Source organism: Aotus nancymaae, unplaced genomic scaffold (assembly GCF_030222135.1).
Source record: "Aotus nancymaae isolate 86718 unplaced genomic scaffold, 86718_ANA_hifiasm-v0.15.2.pri h1tg000058l, whole genome shotgun sequence".
NCBI classification, from domain to species: domain Eukaryota; kingdom Metazoa; phylum Chordata; class Mammalia; order Primates; family Aotidae; genus Aotus; species Aotus nancymaae.
The window spans coordinates 9805049-9819199 of NW_026988472.1; the positions used below are offsets into that span (position 1 = coordinate 9805049).

A 14151-nucleotide genomic window follows, 5' to 3' on the forward strand; every position below is an offset into this window, starting at 1 on the left:
GGGGGCAAGGTGGGTGGTAAAGAAGGGGCCTGGCACCTGGAAAGGCTGAGGGGCTGGTGAGCTCCCCTCCCCGCCCCCATGGTGTACAGTGGGGACCGCACCAGTTAGAAGCTTTGCAAGGTCTCACCTCAACCATGGATGGTCCAGAAACAATGGGGAGGACTGGGTGAGGCTGTGCGGTCCAAGCAAACCTGATTTGAGGGGGGTGAATGGCTCTAGTAAGTGGGAGTGTGCCAAAAGCAGTAGTAACAGGAATTGTGATTCACTAATGTTTTCATATGGAGGCCACTTGTGAAACTAAACCTCATCAGAAATGTCCTCTATCAGCAGGGCATAGTGGCGCATGCCTGTAGTCACAGCTACCCTGGATGCTGAGGTGGGAGGATCCCTTGAGTGGGAGGTCGAGGCTGCAGTGAGCTATGATTGCACCACTGCACTCCAGCGTGAGCAACAGAGTGAGACCCCGTGTCTAAATGAAATTTTTAAATAATGTCTTGTGCTTTTTGCCACATGCCTTAAGATGACTGCTCCGCCAGCTCGGGCAGTATAAGTGGCTTTACAAGCACTCAGAAAACGTACACACTTACACTTAACTCCGGAACTTGTTTTGAGAGTATTTTCAAAATTAAAATGACAACTTTTGGCCATCGAAGTAATCGAATATATCTGTCCTCTCAAGTGCATGTTCCCAATCACAGTTTTCTCTTTTCAGTGTGAAATATGGGTTTTCGAAGATCAGTCTATCCGCGTGAACCAATATGCTATATAGAATCTTCTGAGGTAATTGGGCCTATGCTGTTGAGTGCTTTAATTCAATGTTTTCTATTAACATAAATTAATTTTTGTGATAGTTTTGTTGCATTAGTCTAGATGCAGTAATAAAGGTCTTTCGTGCTGATAAAAAATTATTCTGGCGTCTCATGAAGGAAACATTGACTCAGGAGGATTTCTTTTTTCTCTTGTGTTCTCCAGCTTTTGCCCATGACTTCCTTCTTATGCTTTGCTTGTTAATGACAGATTGTAGACATCTATTGCAACATAGACTATAATAGCTTCCAAAGTCCTTGTGGGTAACTTTTCTCTCAGTAACCTTTCTGTGGTTAGTCTTGTTAACCATGTAGAATGGAGTGGGAGAAATGATTTTAGGCTCAGTTATGATCAGAAACATCTATGCATTTTGTGTGTGTATATGTATATATATAATTTTTTGACATGTATTAATAACAAAACTTTTTAAATTTACACACACACACATACTCCCTTATCACAAGCAGTCCAGTGATGAGGAACTTGAAGAAATGGAACCACCAACTCAAAACCAGGATTCTTCACCTGCTCCAGCGATAATGGATGAGGGAGCATCTGCAGCTCAAGGTGAAGGGAAAGGGAAGAATGCCTGTTGGGGTGTGTGTGTGTGTGTGGGTGTGTGTGTGTGTGTGTGTCTCATGCATTGTCACATAGCAGGAACAGGAGGAAAGAAAACAACGGAAAGAATACCTGAAATTGACTGGAAAACTGAGGAGGGTATATAGTTTGCAGCTTAGCTTAGGGAAATACTGCACTATGATAAAATGTCTCCACTTTATGAATGGCAGAATGGAGACTCGAGGATTGTGTTTTATCCAAGAACATTTGACTGGTGAATGCGAAATTTGTATTTTATTTCAAAGTTTGTGTCTTCCTACCACGTATGTTGCTGTGAAAACAGTAAATGATTTTGCTGAAGGTGCTTAAAACTCAAATGCTTTACTGTAAGGTAGCTTAGTACTGGCCCAAGACTAAACCCAGTTCAGAGGAGCAGGATCAACTCCAAAAACCTGGTTGCTGAACGTTGGTCACTGTTTCCCTTGATTGATATATTTATGTGGCAAGTTTGATAAAAGCTGGATAATTCAGGACACTACCATACAGGTAGCTGGTTTAGTATGTTTTTTTTTTTTTTTGAGATGGAGTTTCTCTCTGTCGCCCAGGCTAGAGTGCAGTGGAGCGATCTCGGCTCACTGTAACCTCCGCCTCCCAGGTTCGAGTGATTCTCCTGCCTCAGACTCCTGAGTAGCTGGGATTACAAGCATGTGCTACCACGCCTGGGTAATTTTTTGTTTTTTTAGTAGCGACCAGGGTTCACTGTGTCAGCCAGGATGGTCTTGATCTCCTGACCTCGTGATCTGCCCTCCTCGGCCACCCAAAGTTCTGGGATTACAGGCGTGAGCCACCGCTCCTGGCCTAGTGTGATTTTTTAAGTGGCTTTTAAGAGGTTACTAAATCCTTTTATGGTTAGAAAAAACAAACAAAAAAAAGGAATTATCCTGAGATTAACATGAGATAGAAGTAATTCCTTCTAAATAAAATATTTTGAAACAACACATTTATGTAACTTAGGTCATGGATTATTCTAAGGATTCACTGTTAAAGGTTTATAGAATATGACTGACAGCAATGCCCATTAAATGCTGCCTACCCACTTCTTTGTTCTCAATGTGAGACAGTATATTTGCTGTAATTCACAAGTAATGTTATTTTTGGTGCTTTGTTCTACATTGGGTTCATTCATGGAATATTACATTTAGGAACTTTGGACCTAAATATAACTTTATTTTAACAAAGTTAAGCTTCTGTTTACCCCAACAGGTAATGGGTGTCACGACCATAACGTTTCGCATAGTCTTCAAATCCATTCAGCTAATCAATCCTTCAGAAATTTGCATTGTAATTGTAGTTGAAATCCTATCCATGTTGTAGACTTCAGATTTCTTAGCTGATGCCCACTGCTTTTAGTACTCTATGGCTGAATATAGTCATTGTACAAGTCCTGTGGTTTATCCTTAGATTGTCATTTAAGAGGAAGGTTTCAAACCGGACTCAGTGCTGTGCAATGATAGTCCCAGCTACTTGGGAGGTTGATGTGAGAGGATCGCTTGAGCCTAAGGTTCAAGACCAGCCCGGGAAACATAGTGAGACCTCATTGCTAATAAATAAATAAACAAACAAGCAAACAAATAAATAAATGTTTCGTTATATAGGAAAACGACTATGTAAAGTTTGTTTCCAGTTGCTGGTAACGTTGCAGACATAGCTCCTTACTGAACGGTAACTCTTAATATTTAAGATGGCAAATTTTATGTTATGTGTATTTTTTTTACCACAATTAAAAAAAAACTCCTGTCTTCCTAAATTCAGTGTAGTGGTCATATATTCTTCCAAGTTTTTACTTTATATGTTTTCAAGACATAAAATTTATAGAAAAGTTGCAAGAACAGTATAATTAACTCATATACCTTTTACCTAGATTCACCAGTTGTTTACAGTTTTTGCTGTATTGGTTTCATATCTCTTCCCTCCCTGTCTTACCCTGCTACCCACACACTCACACACACACAGATATTATGTTTACTGCTATTAATGCGGAATTGTTCAGTTAAAGTTTCAGGTATTATGGCCCTTTACCCTAAGTACTTGAGTGTGAGTATGTCCTCAGAACAAAGCAAAAGTCATTCCTTGGATAATCACTGCACAATGATCAAACTCAGGAAATTTAACAATGAGAAACTGCAGTGATTTAATACACAGTGTATACTCAGATTTTGCCAGTTATCCAGATAATTTTCTTTTTTTTTTGAGACAGAGTCTTACTCTGTTGCTCAGGTTAGAGTGCAGTGGCAAGATCTCAGCTCACTGCAACCTCCGCCTCCCAGGCTCAAGGGATTCTGATGCCTCAGCCTCCTGAGTGGTTGGGACTACAGGTACCCACTACCGTGCCTACCTAATGTTTTTTTTTCTTTTGTATTTTTAGTAGACATGGGGTTTCACCAGGTTGGCCAGGCTGGTCTCAAACTCCTGACCTCAAGTGATTCTCCTGCCTTGATCTCCCAAAGTGCTGGGATTGCAGGCGTGAGCCACAGTGTCCGGCCAATACTGACATTTTTCAAGAGGATAAACCAGTTGGTTTGCAGAATGTTTAGCACTTTGGGCTTTTTCGTATAGCTTCTAAAGACTGTTTTTTCACTTACCATTTATTGGCTCATACTCCCACCATATAACTTGCTAGCTGCTAGGAGTCTAAATGCTAATGAGAGACAGGATGTCAGCCTTTAGTCATTTAATATGGTAAGGACAATCAGAAGTGCAATAACAGAGAAGTGCAAAGGAGGCAACAAAGCTGTCTGAGGGCTGTCTTCGGGAAAGAAGAGGGTAATATTTAGAAAACCCTATTTTCCTGTTTTCTACTAACAGACTCCTGAAATAATATTCCTGAGATTCTTATCAACACATTTATTATTATACTAGTGAAAGCTTTTATTTAATAACACTGAGAGCATGAGTAGTATTTCCTTATTCATATTTCATGTTTTCCTGCTTAAAATGATAATTTTATTTTGTCTCTAAGGCCCGGAGCCTGAAACTGATAGCCAGGAACTGGTTGAGCCAATGACTGCGTGTGAACCTGGAGATAGTCCTGCTGTCAAGAAGGTGTGCCTGCCAAATCTAGAGCAGGTGAAACTGCCGCAAGAAGGTAGGTAGTCCATTAAGCATGCAAAGAGTGCAGTAGCTCGATCTCAGCTCACTGCAACATCCGCCTCCGGGCTTCAAGTGATTCTCCTGCCTTAGCCTCTCGAGCAGCTGGGATTATGGGCATGTGCTACTGCACCCAGCTAATTTTTGTAATTTCAGTAGAGACAGGGTTTTGTCATGTTGCACAGGCTGGTATTGAACTGACCTCAGGTGATCCAACCAGCCGGGCCTCCTAAAGTCCTGAGGTTACAGGTGCCCACCACCGCACCTGGCAAATGTTTCTCTCTCTTTTATTTTTTTATTTTTTATTTTTGGTAGAGCTTGGGTTTCACCGTATTGCCCAGGCTGGTCTTGAACTCCTGATCTCAAGTGATCTGCCTGCCTTGGCATCCCAAAATGCTCAGATTAAAGATGTGAGCCACCACGCCTGGCCCAGATAATTTCCTTTATAGAGTTTCTTTTTCTATTCCAGAGTCCAGTTCAGGATCACGGCTTGCATGTACTTGTCATGTGGTTTTAGTTTCCTTTAATCTGGAATGGTTCCTCAATTTTTCCTTGTCATTCAGGTTACTGACATTTTTTCACAGGATAGACAAGTAGGTTTGCAGAATGTTCAGGAGTTTGAGATTTTTTGTGTATTTTTAAAGACTTTTTCCACTCAGCGTTTATTAGTGGCTACTCATGCCACATAGCAGTCTAAGGGCTAGGAGTGAAAGTGCTATGAGAGACAGGATTTCAGTCTTGAGTCATTTAACATGATAAGGACAATCAGAAGTGTAATAACAGAGAAGTGCAAAGGAGGCAACAAAGCTGTCTGAGGGCAGTCTTCGGGAAAGAAGAGGGTAATATTTAGAAAACCCTGTTTTCCTGTTTTTCTGCTAACAGATTCCTGAAATAATGTTCCTGAGATTCTTATCAACACATTTATTATTATACTAGTGAAAGCTTTTATTTAATAACACTGAGAGCATGAGTATTATTTCCTTATTCATATTTCATGTTTTCCTGCTTAAAATGATAATTGTTTTAAGGGCTGGAGCCTGAGGCTGATAGCCAGGAACAGGTTCAGCCGATGCCTGGGTGTGAACCTGGAGATGGTCCTGCTGCCAACAAGATCCGCCTGCAAAATCCATAGCAGGTGAAACTGCCAGCAGAAGGTAGTTAATCCATTAAGCATGGAAATTGCAGGATGTCTGTTTCCACAGTATCATGTGTGTGTTTGTGTGTGTGTGTGTGTGTGTGCAGGTGCGTGCACACATGTGCACGTGGCACAATCTTGGCTCACTGGAACCTCTGCTTCCTGGGTTCAAGTGATTCCCCTGCCTCAGCCTCCTGAGTAGCTGGGATTACAGATGTTTGCAATCACACCCGGCTAATTTTTGTGTTTTTAGTAGAGACAGGATTTCGCCATGTTGCGTAACCTGGTCTCGTACTCCTGACCTTAGGTGATCCACCAGCCTCAGCCTCCCAAAGTGCCGGGATTGCAGGCATGAGCCAGCGTGCCCAGCCCAGTATTATGTTTTTAATAACACAGAGGTAACAATACTGCCTCTTTAATAATAGAGTTCTTATAGAAATCTTATTTGAAACATAGTCAAGACCCCAGAATCTGACTTACAGACTGTCAGATATAGAAACAAACGGAGTCAAAGCCATATTGAATTGTAACTTTTGAGTATAAGTCCTTAAACCAATAGCTCATGATTTTCAGATGCTTTTGTAAAGGTCTGCTTTTAACAAATACACATCACATTTGTAACACCCATCAGTGTGAAATGTGCTGAAGCACTGATGCATGTTCTATTACCAGCTCTTAAAGCATTTGTGAAATTCTTAGAGAATCCCTTACCTTCTAAACCTATCTTTGGTCTTATAAAAATAGTGAGTTTAAGTCAGATATTTTTAAATCATTTTCCATTCTGGTTCTTTCATACTCTGATCCTGTTAGATAGAATGCATAGGATACAGAGATTGTCTGATTTGCTTGATTTGTTTATCATAAGTCATCAAACCCGGACCCGAGTCATTTGAAAACCTCTGAATTGAGATTTCATTGCTACTAAGAAAATGAGTGGGCACTCTGCTTCGTGTTTGTTTTTCTGTGTGGAGACCTGAATGCCTATTCTTAGGTTCTGTCAAATTCTGAATTCTCTGACTTTTTTTTTTCTTTAGATGAGTCTCACTCTGTCACCCAGACTGGAGTGCTGTGGTGCAATTTCAGCTCATCGCAACTTCAGCCTCCCAGGCTCAAAGCGATCCTCTCACCCGGCCTCCTAAGGAACTATAGGCACAAGCCGCCATGCCTGATTGATGTTTTTTGAAAAAAAAAAAAAATTGCAAAGATGAGGTCTCACTATGTTTTCCAGGCTGGGATTCTCTGACTCTTAATCAATAATTGCTTTTTAAATCTTTCCCCAAGGAAACCTTGAGTGACTGAATAATCAAATGGTGAGAGACCATTTAGTTCCTATTTTCTGTGGGATGTAGGTCATTGATACTCAGGATGGGTGTAAGTAAGATGCCTGTGCAAAACATGCTCCCTGCCGCACTGTGGGTCTTCATGAACCACTATTTCTAATAAGATTATATCACATATATGATACAGTCATCTCTAACCATATCAAATGTTTCATGTAAATTTCAGCTTTTGAGGCATTAGTTGATAAGTTTTGAAGTTCAAAGACCATGACTCCAGTACTTCCTGAGTAATCCACTGGAGTATGTTTTACACAACTGTTTTCCAAGTTGCTGACTGTTAATTATAAGTGATTCTGGATTTAAAGGAAGCACTTGATGTTTACGGAATTAATTACTTTTAAACTCTGTAGGTCTGCTCTCAAAGTCTATAGAGAGGTTTACTTGGATGTAAGACACAGGATCATCCTTAGGGTTCTATTTTTAGTCCATTTTATAAAACCCAAACTGTAGTGTTCTTTGTGTGCCTTTAGGGTCATCTAAATAATCTGCTGCTAAGTCATGTTCTTAACTGTTATATTTCTGTTACAGGTGAAGGGCAATCACAGCATTAAAAGGAGACATGCTGAAATGATGCAGTCTGCTTCTATGTTGGAAATTTGTTAATTGAAGTTCTCCCAATAAAGCTTTACAGCCTTCTGCAAAGAAGTCTTGCTCATCTTTTGTTAATTTTATTTCCAAGTATTTGATGCTCTGAAATACGTATCATTCTTTGACATTTTATATGCTGGCTTTTTGAGCTGGTATATAGAGGCATAATTCCTACATATTGAGCTTCTATCCAGCAACCTGTTAAATACACTTATGAATTCTAAGTTTACTTCTAGATCCTTTTCAGTTTTCAACATACAGAATCATATCATCTTTGAATAAGAACAGTTTTGTTTCTGCCACTTTATTCTGTTTTCTTTTGTATTTTTTTGTAGACATGGGGTTTTGCCATTTTGCCCAGTTTGTTCTTGAACTCCTGAACTCAAGTGATTCACTCGCCTCGGCCTCCCAAAGTGCTGGGATTATAGGTGTGAGCCACCATGCCCAGCCTGTTGCTGCCATATTAAACACTTTTATTTCCTTTTCTGATTTTATGACATTGGGCAGACCCACCTGGTACAGTGGTGATAGTGGACATCCTTGTCTTATCCTTGATCAGAAATGGAAAAATTTCAACATTTCACCATAGTATTTACTGTATTTTTTTTGTAAATTGACTTCAACAGAGTCATTCTATTCTGTTTTAATTTGCTCAGAGTATTCATTTTGAGTATATGTGGAATTTCATCAAACACTGCATCTAATGTGATTATCACATGTTTTTCCGTTAATCTATTAATGTAGTGAATTAGACTGATAAATTTGTACTTTTTTGTTTTAAATTTTTAAAAATTGAGACAAGGTGTCACTCTGTCACCCAGGCTAGTGTCGTGGTGTTATCATAGCTCACTTCAGTCTCAACCTCCTGGACACAAGCAGTCCTCCCACCTCAACCTCCTGAATAGCTGCAACTGTAGGCACATGCCACCACGTCCAGCTAGTTTTTCTGTTGTTTTGTAGAGATGAGATTTTGTCATGTTGCACAGGCTGCTCTTGAACTTCTGAGCTCAGGCTATCTGCTCACCTCAGCCTCTCAAAGTGCTAGGATTACAGGCATGAGCCTTGGCCTGACCACGTTTTTCTTATATAGGGGTCTCGTCTATGTAAAGACTCAACTTACGTGACGTTTGTACAGGTGGACTAACAGCATGATGAAATTTATCATTCTGTTGATTAAAAGAAAACTATCCTTGACTTTCTAGTGTGTAAGTACATCAAAGCATAACTATAATTATTGTGAAAATGTATATTGTTAAGGGTTTTCGGACCCCTGTACTTTCTGCTGCTGTGGGAACATGTCCTTGTAGGTACCTTTAGTCTGTTTCCTGAACTGCAAAGATCTTAGGACCATGGGTTGTGACTGGCAAGGAATGTGCCTTGCTAGTTTCATGATGGAGTTGATTTTCAAATGGTGTCACTCTGGCTGTCCTAGGCTCCTATTTCCCTAACGCTTTCACTTCTCCTTCTGAGATTCTGATAGTACAAATGATAGATGTTTTAGTATTTTCTTACAGGTCCATGAGGTTGTAGTCATCTTTCTTTCAGTCTCTTTCTCTGACTTGTTCATATTAAACAATTTCTTTTTGTTTTGTTTTAGACACATGATCTCACTCTGTTGCACAGGCTGGACTGCAGTGGTGCAATTATATCTTACTACAGCCTTGAACTCCTGGGATCAAGGGGTCTTCCTGCCTCAGCCTTCACAGTAGCTGACTACAGGTACATATCATCACACTCAGCTATTTTTAATTTTTTTTTTTTAGAGATGAGGTCTCACTATTGCTGAGGGTGGTCTCAAACTGCTACCCTGCAGTCATCTATCATCTTACTTCAGTCCGCAAAAGTGCTAGGATTACTGTGTAAGTCACTGCTCTTGGCGATATCGAACCATTTCTATTTATCTATCTTTCACTGCTCTTGGCCAGATAGAACCATTTCTATTTATCTACCTTTGAGTTCACTAGTTCTTTGTTTGTCTCCATTCTGCTATTGAACCCATTCAGTGAGAATTTTTTCCTTGTTTATCATATTTTCCACTTCTAAGATTTCCATTTGTTTCTTCTTTAAATATCCTTTTTGTGTGTGTGCTGGGACTTTCTGTTTTTTCTTGTTGCAAAAGTGTGCATGATTGCTTGTTAAGCACCTTTATTCATAATTGCCAAAACTTGGAAGCAAAGTGTCCTTCACTAAGTAAATGGATTAATAAACTGTGTACAGATAGTCAGTGGAATATTATTCAGCAGTAAAGTGAAATGGACTATGAAGCCATGAAAAGACATAGAGGAAACTTTAATTCATATTACTAAATGAAGGAAGCTAGTCTAAAGAGGCTATATACTGTCTGATTCCCACTATATGATATTATGAATAGGGTAAAACTATGGAGACAATAAAAAGATCAGTGGTTGCCAGAGGTTACAGAGAAGAGGGGAATGAATAGGTGGAGCATGGAGGATTTTTAGAGCAGTGGAACTACTCTGTATGATACTATAATGGTGGGTACATGTCGTTATACCTTTGTCCAAACTTATTGAATGTACAACACCAAGGGTGAATCCTAATGGAAACTATGGACTGTGGATAATAATGATGTGTCATTGCAGGTTCAGTTGTAACAAATGTACTACTCTTATGGGGGATGTTGATAATGGGGAGAAGAATCATGCATGTGTTGGGCCTAGGAGTATATGGGACATCTCTACACCTTCCTCTCAATTTCAATGTGGTCCTAAAACTTCTCTTAAAAAAAAGTCTGTTAATTTCTTAAAAAATTAATAAGTAGTGAAAAAATTTAAATACTCATTGCTGGGCCAATTAAAAGATAGAGATTAACAGAGTGGATAAAAAATAATCAAACCATATGCCATATACAAGAAACTCACTTCACATATGACCATGTATGTAGATAGAAACTAAAAGGATGGGAAAACATATGCAATGCAAACATTAATTTTAAAAAAACTGGGAGTGACTATATTAATATTAGGTAAAGTAGACTTCAGAGCAAAGCAAATTACTGGAAATGAAGAGGGATATCACATAATAAAAAGATCAATCCACCAAGACATAATGGTATCAATTGAGGCAGAAAAAGCATCTGCAAAATCCCACACCCATTCATGATTTTAAACACTCTCGGACTTCTGCCAAGATGACTGACTAGGAACAGCTCCAGAGTGCAGTTCCCAGTGAGAGCAATGCAGAAGGCAAGTGATCTCGATATTTCCAACCGAGGTACCAGGTTCATCTCAATCAGACTGGTTGGACAGTGGGTGTAGCCCAAGGAGAGCAAACTGAGGTAGGGTGCGGCGCTGCCTCACCCAGGAAGTGCAATGGGCCGGAGGACCCCTTCTCCTACCCAATGGAGGTCATTGGGGACTTTCCTGGATGCTGTGGCACACTGGCTCAGATATTGCACTTCTCGCATGGTCTTTACAGCCCACAGACCAGGAGATTCCCACCGGGGCCAACAAGTGCTGTGGGTTTCCAGCACAAAACTGGGCTGCCGTTTTAGCCAGTGCCCAGAATACCTGTGAGACAGAGCCATCCATTCCCCTGAAATATAGGGGGCTGAAGGCAGGGAACCAAGTGATCTGGCTCGGTTGGTCCCACCCACACAAAGACCAGCAAACTGACAGATACTGGTTTGAGATTTTTGCAGCCAACACAGCAGTTTGAGCTCGACCTGGGATGGTCGAGTTTGGTGGGGTAAGGGGTATCTGCCATTACCGAGGCAGTCCGCCATTACCTGTGTAAACAAAATCTCAAGGAAGTTTACACAGCAGCTGGGCGGAGTCTGTGGCAGCTCAGCAATGCCTCTGCAGGCAGACTGTGACTAGACTCCCTCCTAGCTGGGTAGGGCATCTCTGAAAAAAGATAAGCCCATCAGGGACTTATAGATAAAGCCCCACCTTACCAGGACAGAGCACCTGAGAAAAGGTGTGGTTGTGAGTTCTACTGCAGCAGACTTAAACATCCCTACCCAGCAGCTCTGAAGGGAGCAATGGAGCTCCCAACACAGCATTTGAGCTCTGATAAGGGACAGATCGCCTTCTCAAGTGGTTCCCTGACCCCCGTATATCCAAAGAGACACCTCATACAGGAGAGCTCTGGCTGACATCTGGCGGATACCATTCTGGGACAAAGCTACCAGAGGAAGAAGCAGGCAGCAATCCTTGCTGTTCTGTAGCCCCCACAGGTGATTCTCAGGCAAGCAGGGTCTGAAGTGGACTTCCAGCAGTCCTGCAGCAGAGGGGCCTGACTGTGAGAAGGAAAACCAAAAAAATGGAAAGAAATAACTTCAACATCAACAGAAAGGACGTCCACCCAGAGACCCCATCCGAAAGTCACCAACTTCAAAGACCAAAGGTAGATAAATCCATGAAGATGGGAAGAAACCAGCATGAAAAGGCTGAAATCAACAAAAACTAGAATGCCTCTCCCCCTCCAAGGGATCACAACTCCTCACCAGCAAGGAAACAAAACCGGATGGAGAATGAGTATGATGAATTGACAGAAGCAGGCTTCAGAAGGTGGGTAATAACAAACTTCTCTAGCTAAAGGAACATGTTCTAACCCAATGCAAAGAAACTAAGAACCTTGAAAAAAGTTTAGGTGAAGTGCTAACTAGAATAACCAGCTTAGAGAAGACCATAAATGACTCAATGGTGCTGAAAAACACAGCATGAGAACTTCATGAAGCATACACAAGTTTCAATAGCCAAATCGATTGAGCAGAATTTATAGCACTAAATGCCCACATGAGAAGCGAGAAAAGATCTAAAATCGACACCCTAATTTCACAAATAAAAGAAATAGAGGAGCAAGATCAAACAAATGCAAAAGCTAGCAGAAGACAAGAAATAACTAAGATCAGAGCAGAACTGAAGGAGACAGAGACACAAAAAACCCTTCAAAAAAATCAATAAATCCAGGAGGTGTTTTTTTGAAAAGATCAACAAAATGAATAGACTGCTAGCCAGACTAATAAAAAAGAAAACAGAGAATTGAATAGATGCAATAAAAAACGATAAATGGAATATCACCACTGATTCCACAGAAATACAAACTACCATCAGAGATTACTACAAACAATTGTATGCACATAAACCAGTAAATCTAGAAGAAATGGTTAAATTCCTGGACACTTACACCTTCCAAAGACTAAACCAGGAAGAAGTTGAACCCCTGAATAGACCAATAACAAGGTCTAAACTTGAGGCAGCAATTATAGCCTACCAAACAAAAAAAGTCCAGGTGCAGAGGGGTTCACAGCTGAATTCTACCAGACGTACAAACAGGAGCTGGCAGTATTCCTTCTGAAACTATTACAAACAATACAAAAAGAGGGAATCCTCCCTAATTCATTTTATGAGACCAACATCATCCTGATACCAAAACCTGGCAGAGACACAACTGAAAAAGAAAATTTCAGGCCAATATCCATGATGAACATCAATGCAAAAATCTTCAATAAAATACTGGCAAACCGAATGCAACAGCACTTCAAAAAGCTTATCCATCACGATCAGGTAAGCTTCATCCCAGGGATGCAAGGCTGGTTCAACATACACAAATCTATAAATGTAATCTATCACATAAACAGAACCAAAGACAAAAACCACATGATTATCTCAATAGATGCAGAGAAAGTCTTTGACAAAATTCAACAGCCCTTTAGGCTAAAAACTCTCAATAAGCTAGATATTGATGGAAGGTATCTCAAAATAATGAAAGCTATTTATGGCAAACCCACAACCAATATCATACTGAATGAGCAAAAACTGGAAGCATTCCCTTTGAAAACTGGCACTAGACAAGGGGACCCTCTCTCACCATTCCTACTCAACATAGTATTGGAAGTTCTAGCCAGAGCAATCAGGCAAGAAAAAGAAATAAAGGGTATTCAGTTAGAAAAAGAGGAAGTCAAATTGTCTTTATTTGCAGATGACATAGTTGTATATTTAGAAGACCCCATTGTCTCAGCCCAAAATCTCCTTAAGATGATAAGCAACTTCAGCAAAGTCTTAGGATACAAAATCAATTTGCAAAAATTACAAGCATTCCTATACACCAATAACAGACAGAGAGACAAATCATAAGCCAACTCCCATTCACAATTACTACAAAGAGAATAAAATCCTAGGAATACAACTAACAAGGGATGTAAAGGACCTCTTCAAGGAGAACTACAAACCACTGATCAAGGAAATAAGAGAGGACACAAACAGATGGGAAAACATTCCATGCTCATAGTTAGGAAGAATCAGTATCATGAAAATGGCCATACTGTTCAAAGTAATTACAGATTCAATGCTATCACCATCAAACTACCATTGACCTTCTTCACAGAACTGGAAAAAACCACCTTAAACTTCACATGGAACCACAAAAGAGCCCACATAGCTAAAACAATCCTAAGCAAAAAGAACAAAGCTGGAGCATCATGCTACCTAATCTGACTTCAAACTATACTACAAGGCTATATTAATCAAAACAGCATGACCAAAACACAGATATAGACCAATGGAACAGAACAGAGTCCTCATAAAGAACACTGCACATCTGCAACCATCT

General features: G+C 40.3%; 1 protein-coding gene across 1 annotated transcript; it reads left to right on the top strand.

The window, feature by feature from the left end:
• Positions 1-720: 720 nt before the first annotated feature.
• On the top strand, positions 721-5644 carry PAGE1 (PAGE family member 1). Its single transcript, XM_012471562.2, has 4 exons — positions 721-780; positions 1272-1374; positions 4385-4510; positions 5541-5644. The coding sequence occupies exons 1-4, from the start codon at positions 721-723 to the stop codon at positions 5642-5644; spliced, it is 393 nt and encodes a 130-aa protein (XP_012326985.2).
• Positions 5645-14151: the final 8507 nt, after the last annotated feature.

What these genes read in the sequence shown, in the direction of transcription:
- PAGE1 (XM_012471562.2), top strand. Translation starts at nt 721, where the DNA reads ATGGGTTTTCGAAGATCAGTCTATCCGCGTGAACCAATATGCTATATA. An exon ending in GCTATATAGAATCTTCTGAG is followed by an intron (nt 781 to 1,271) that starts GTAATTGGGCCT and finishes CCTTATCACAAG; the next exon opens with CAGTCCAGTGATGAGGAACT. An exon ending in GGTGAAACTGCCGCAAGAAG is followed by an intron (nt 4,511 to 5,540) that starts GTAGGTAGTCCA and finishes AATTGTTTTAAG; the next exon opens with GGCTGGAGCCTGAGGCTGAT.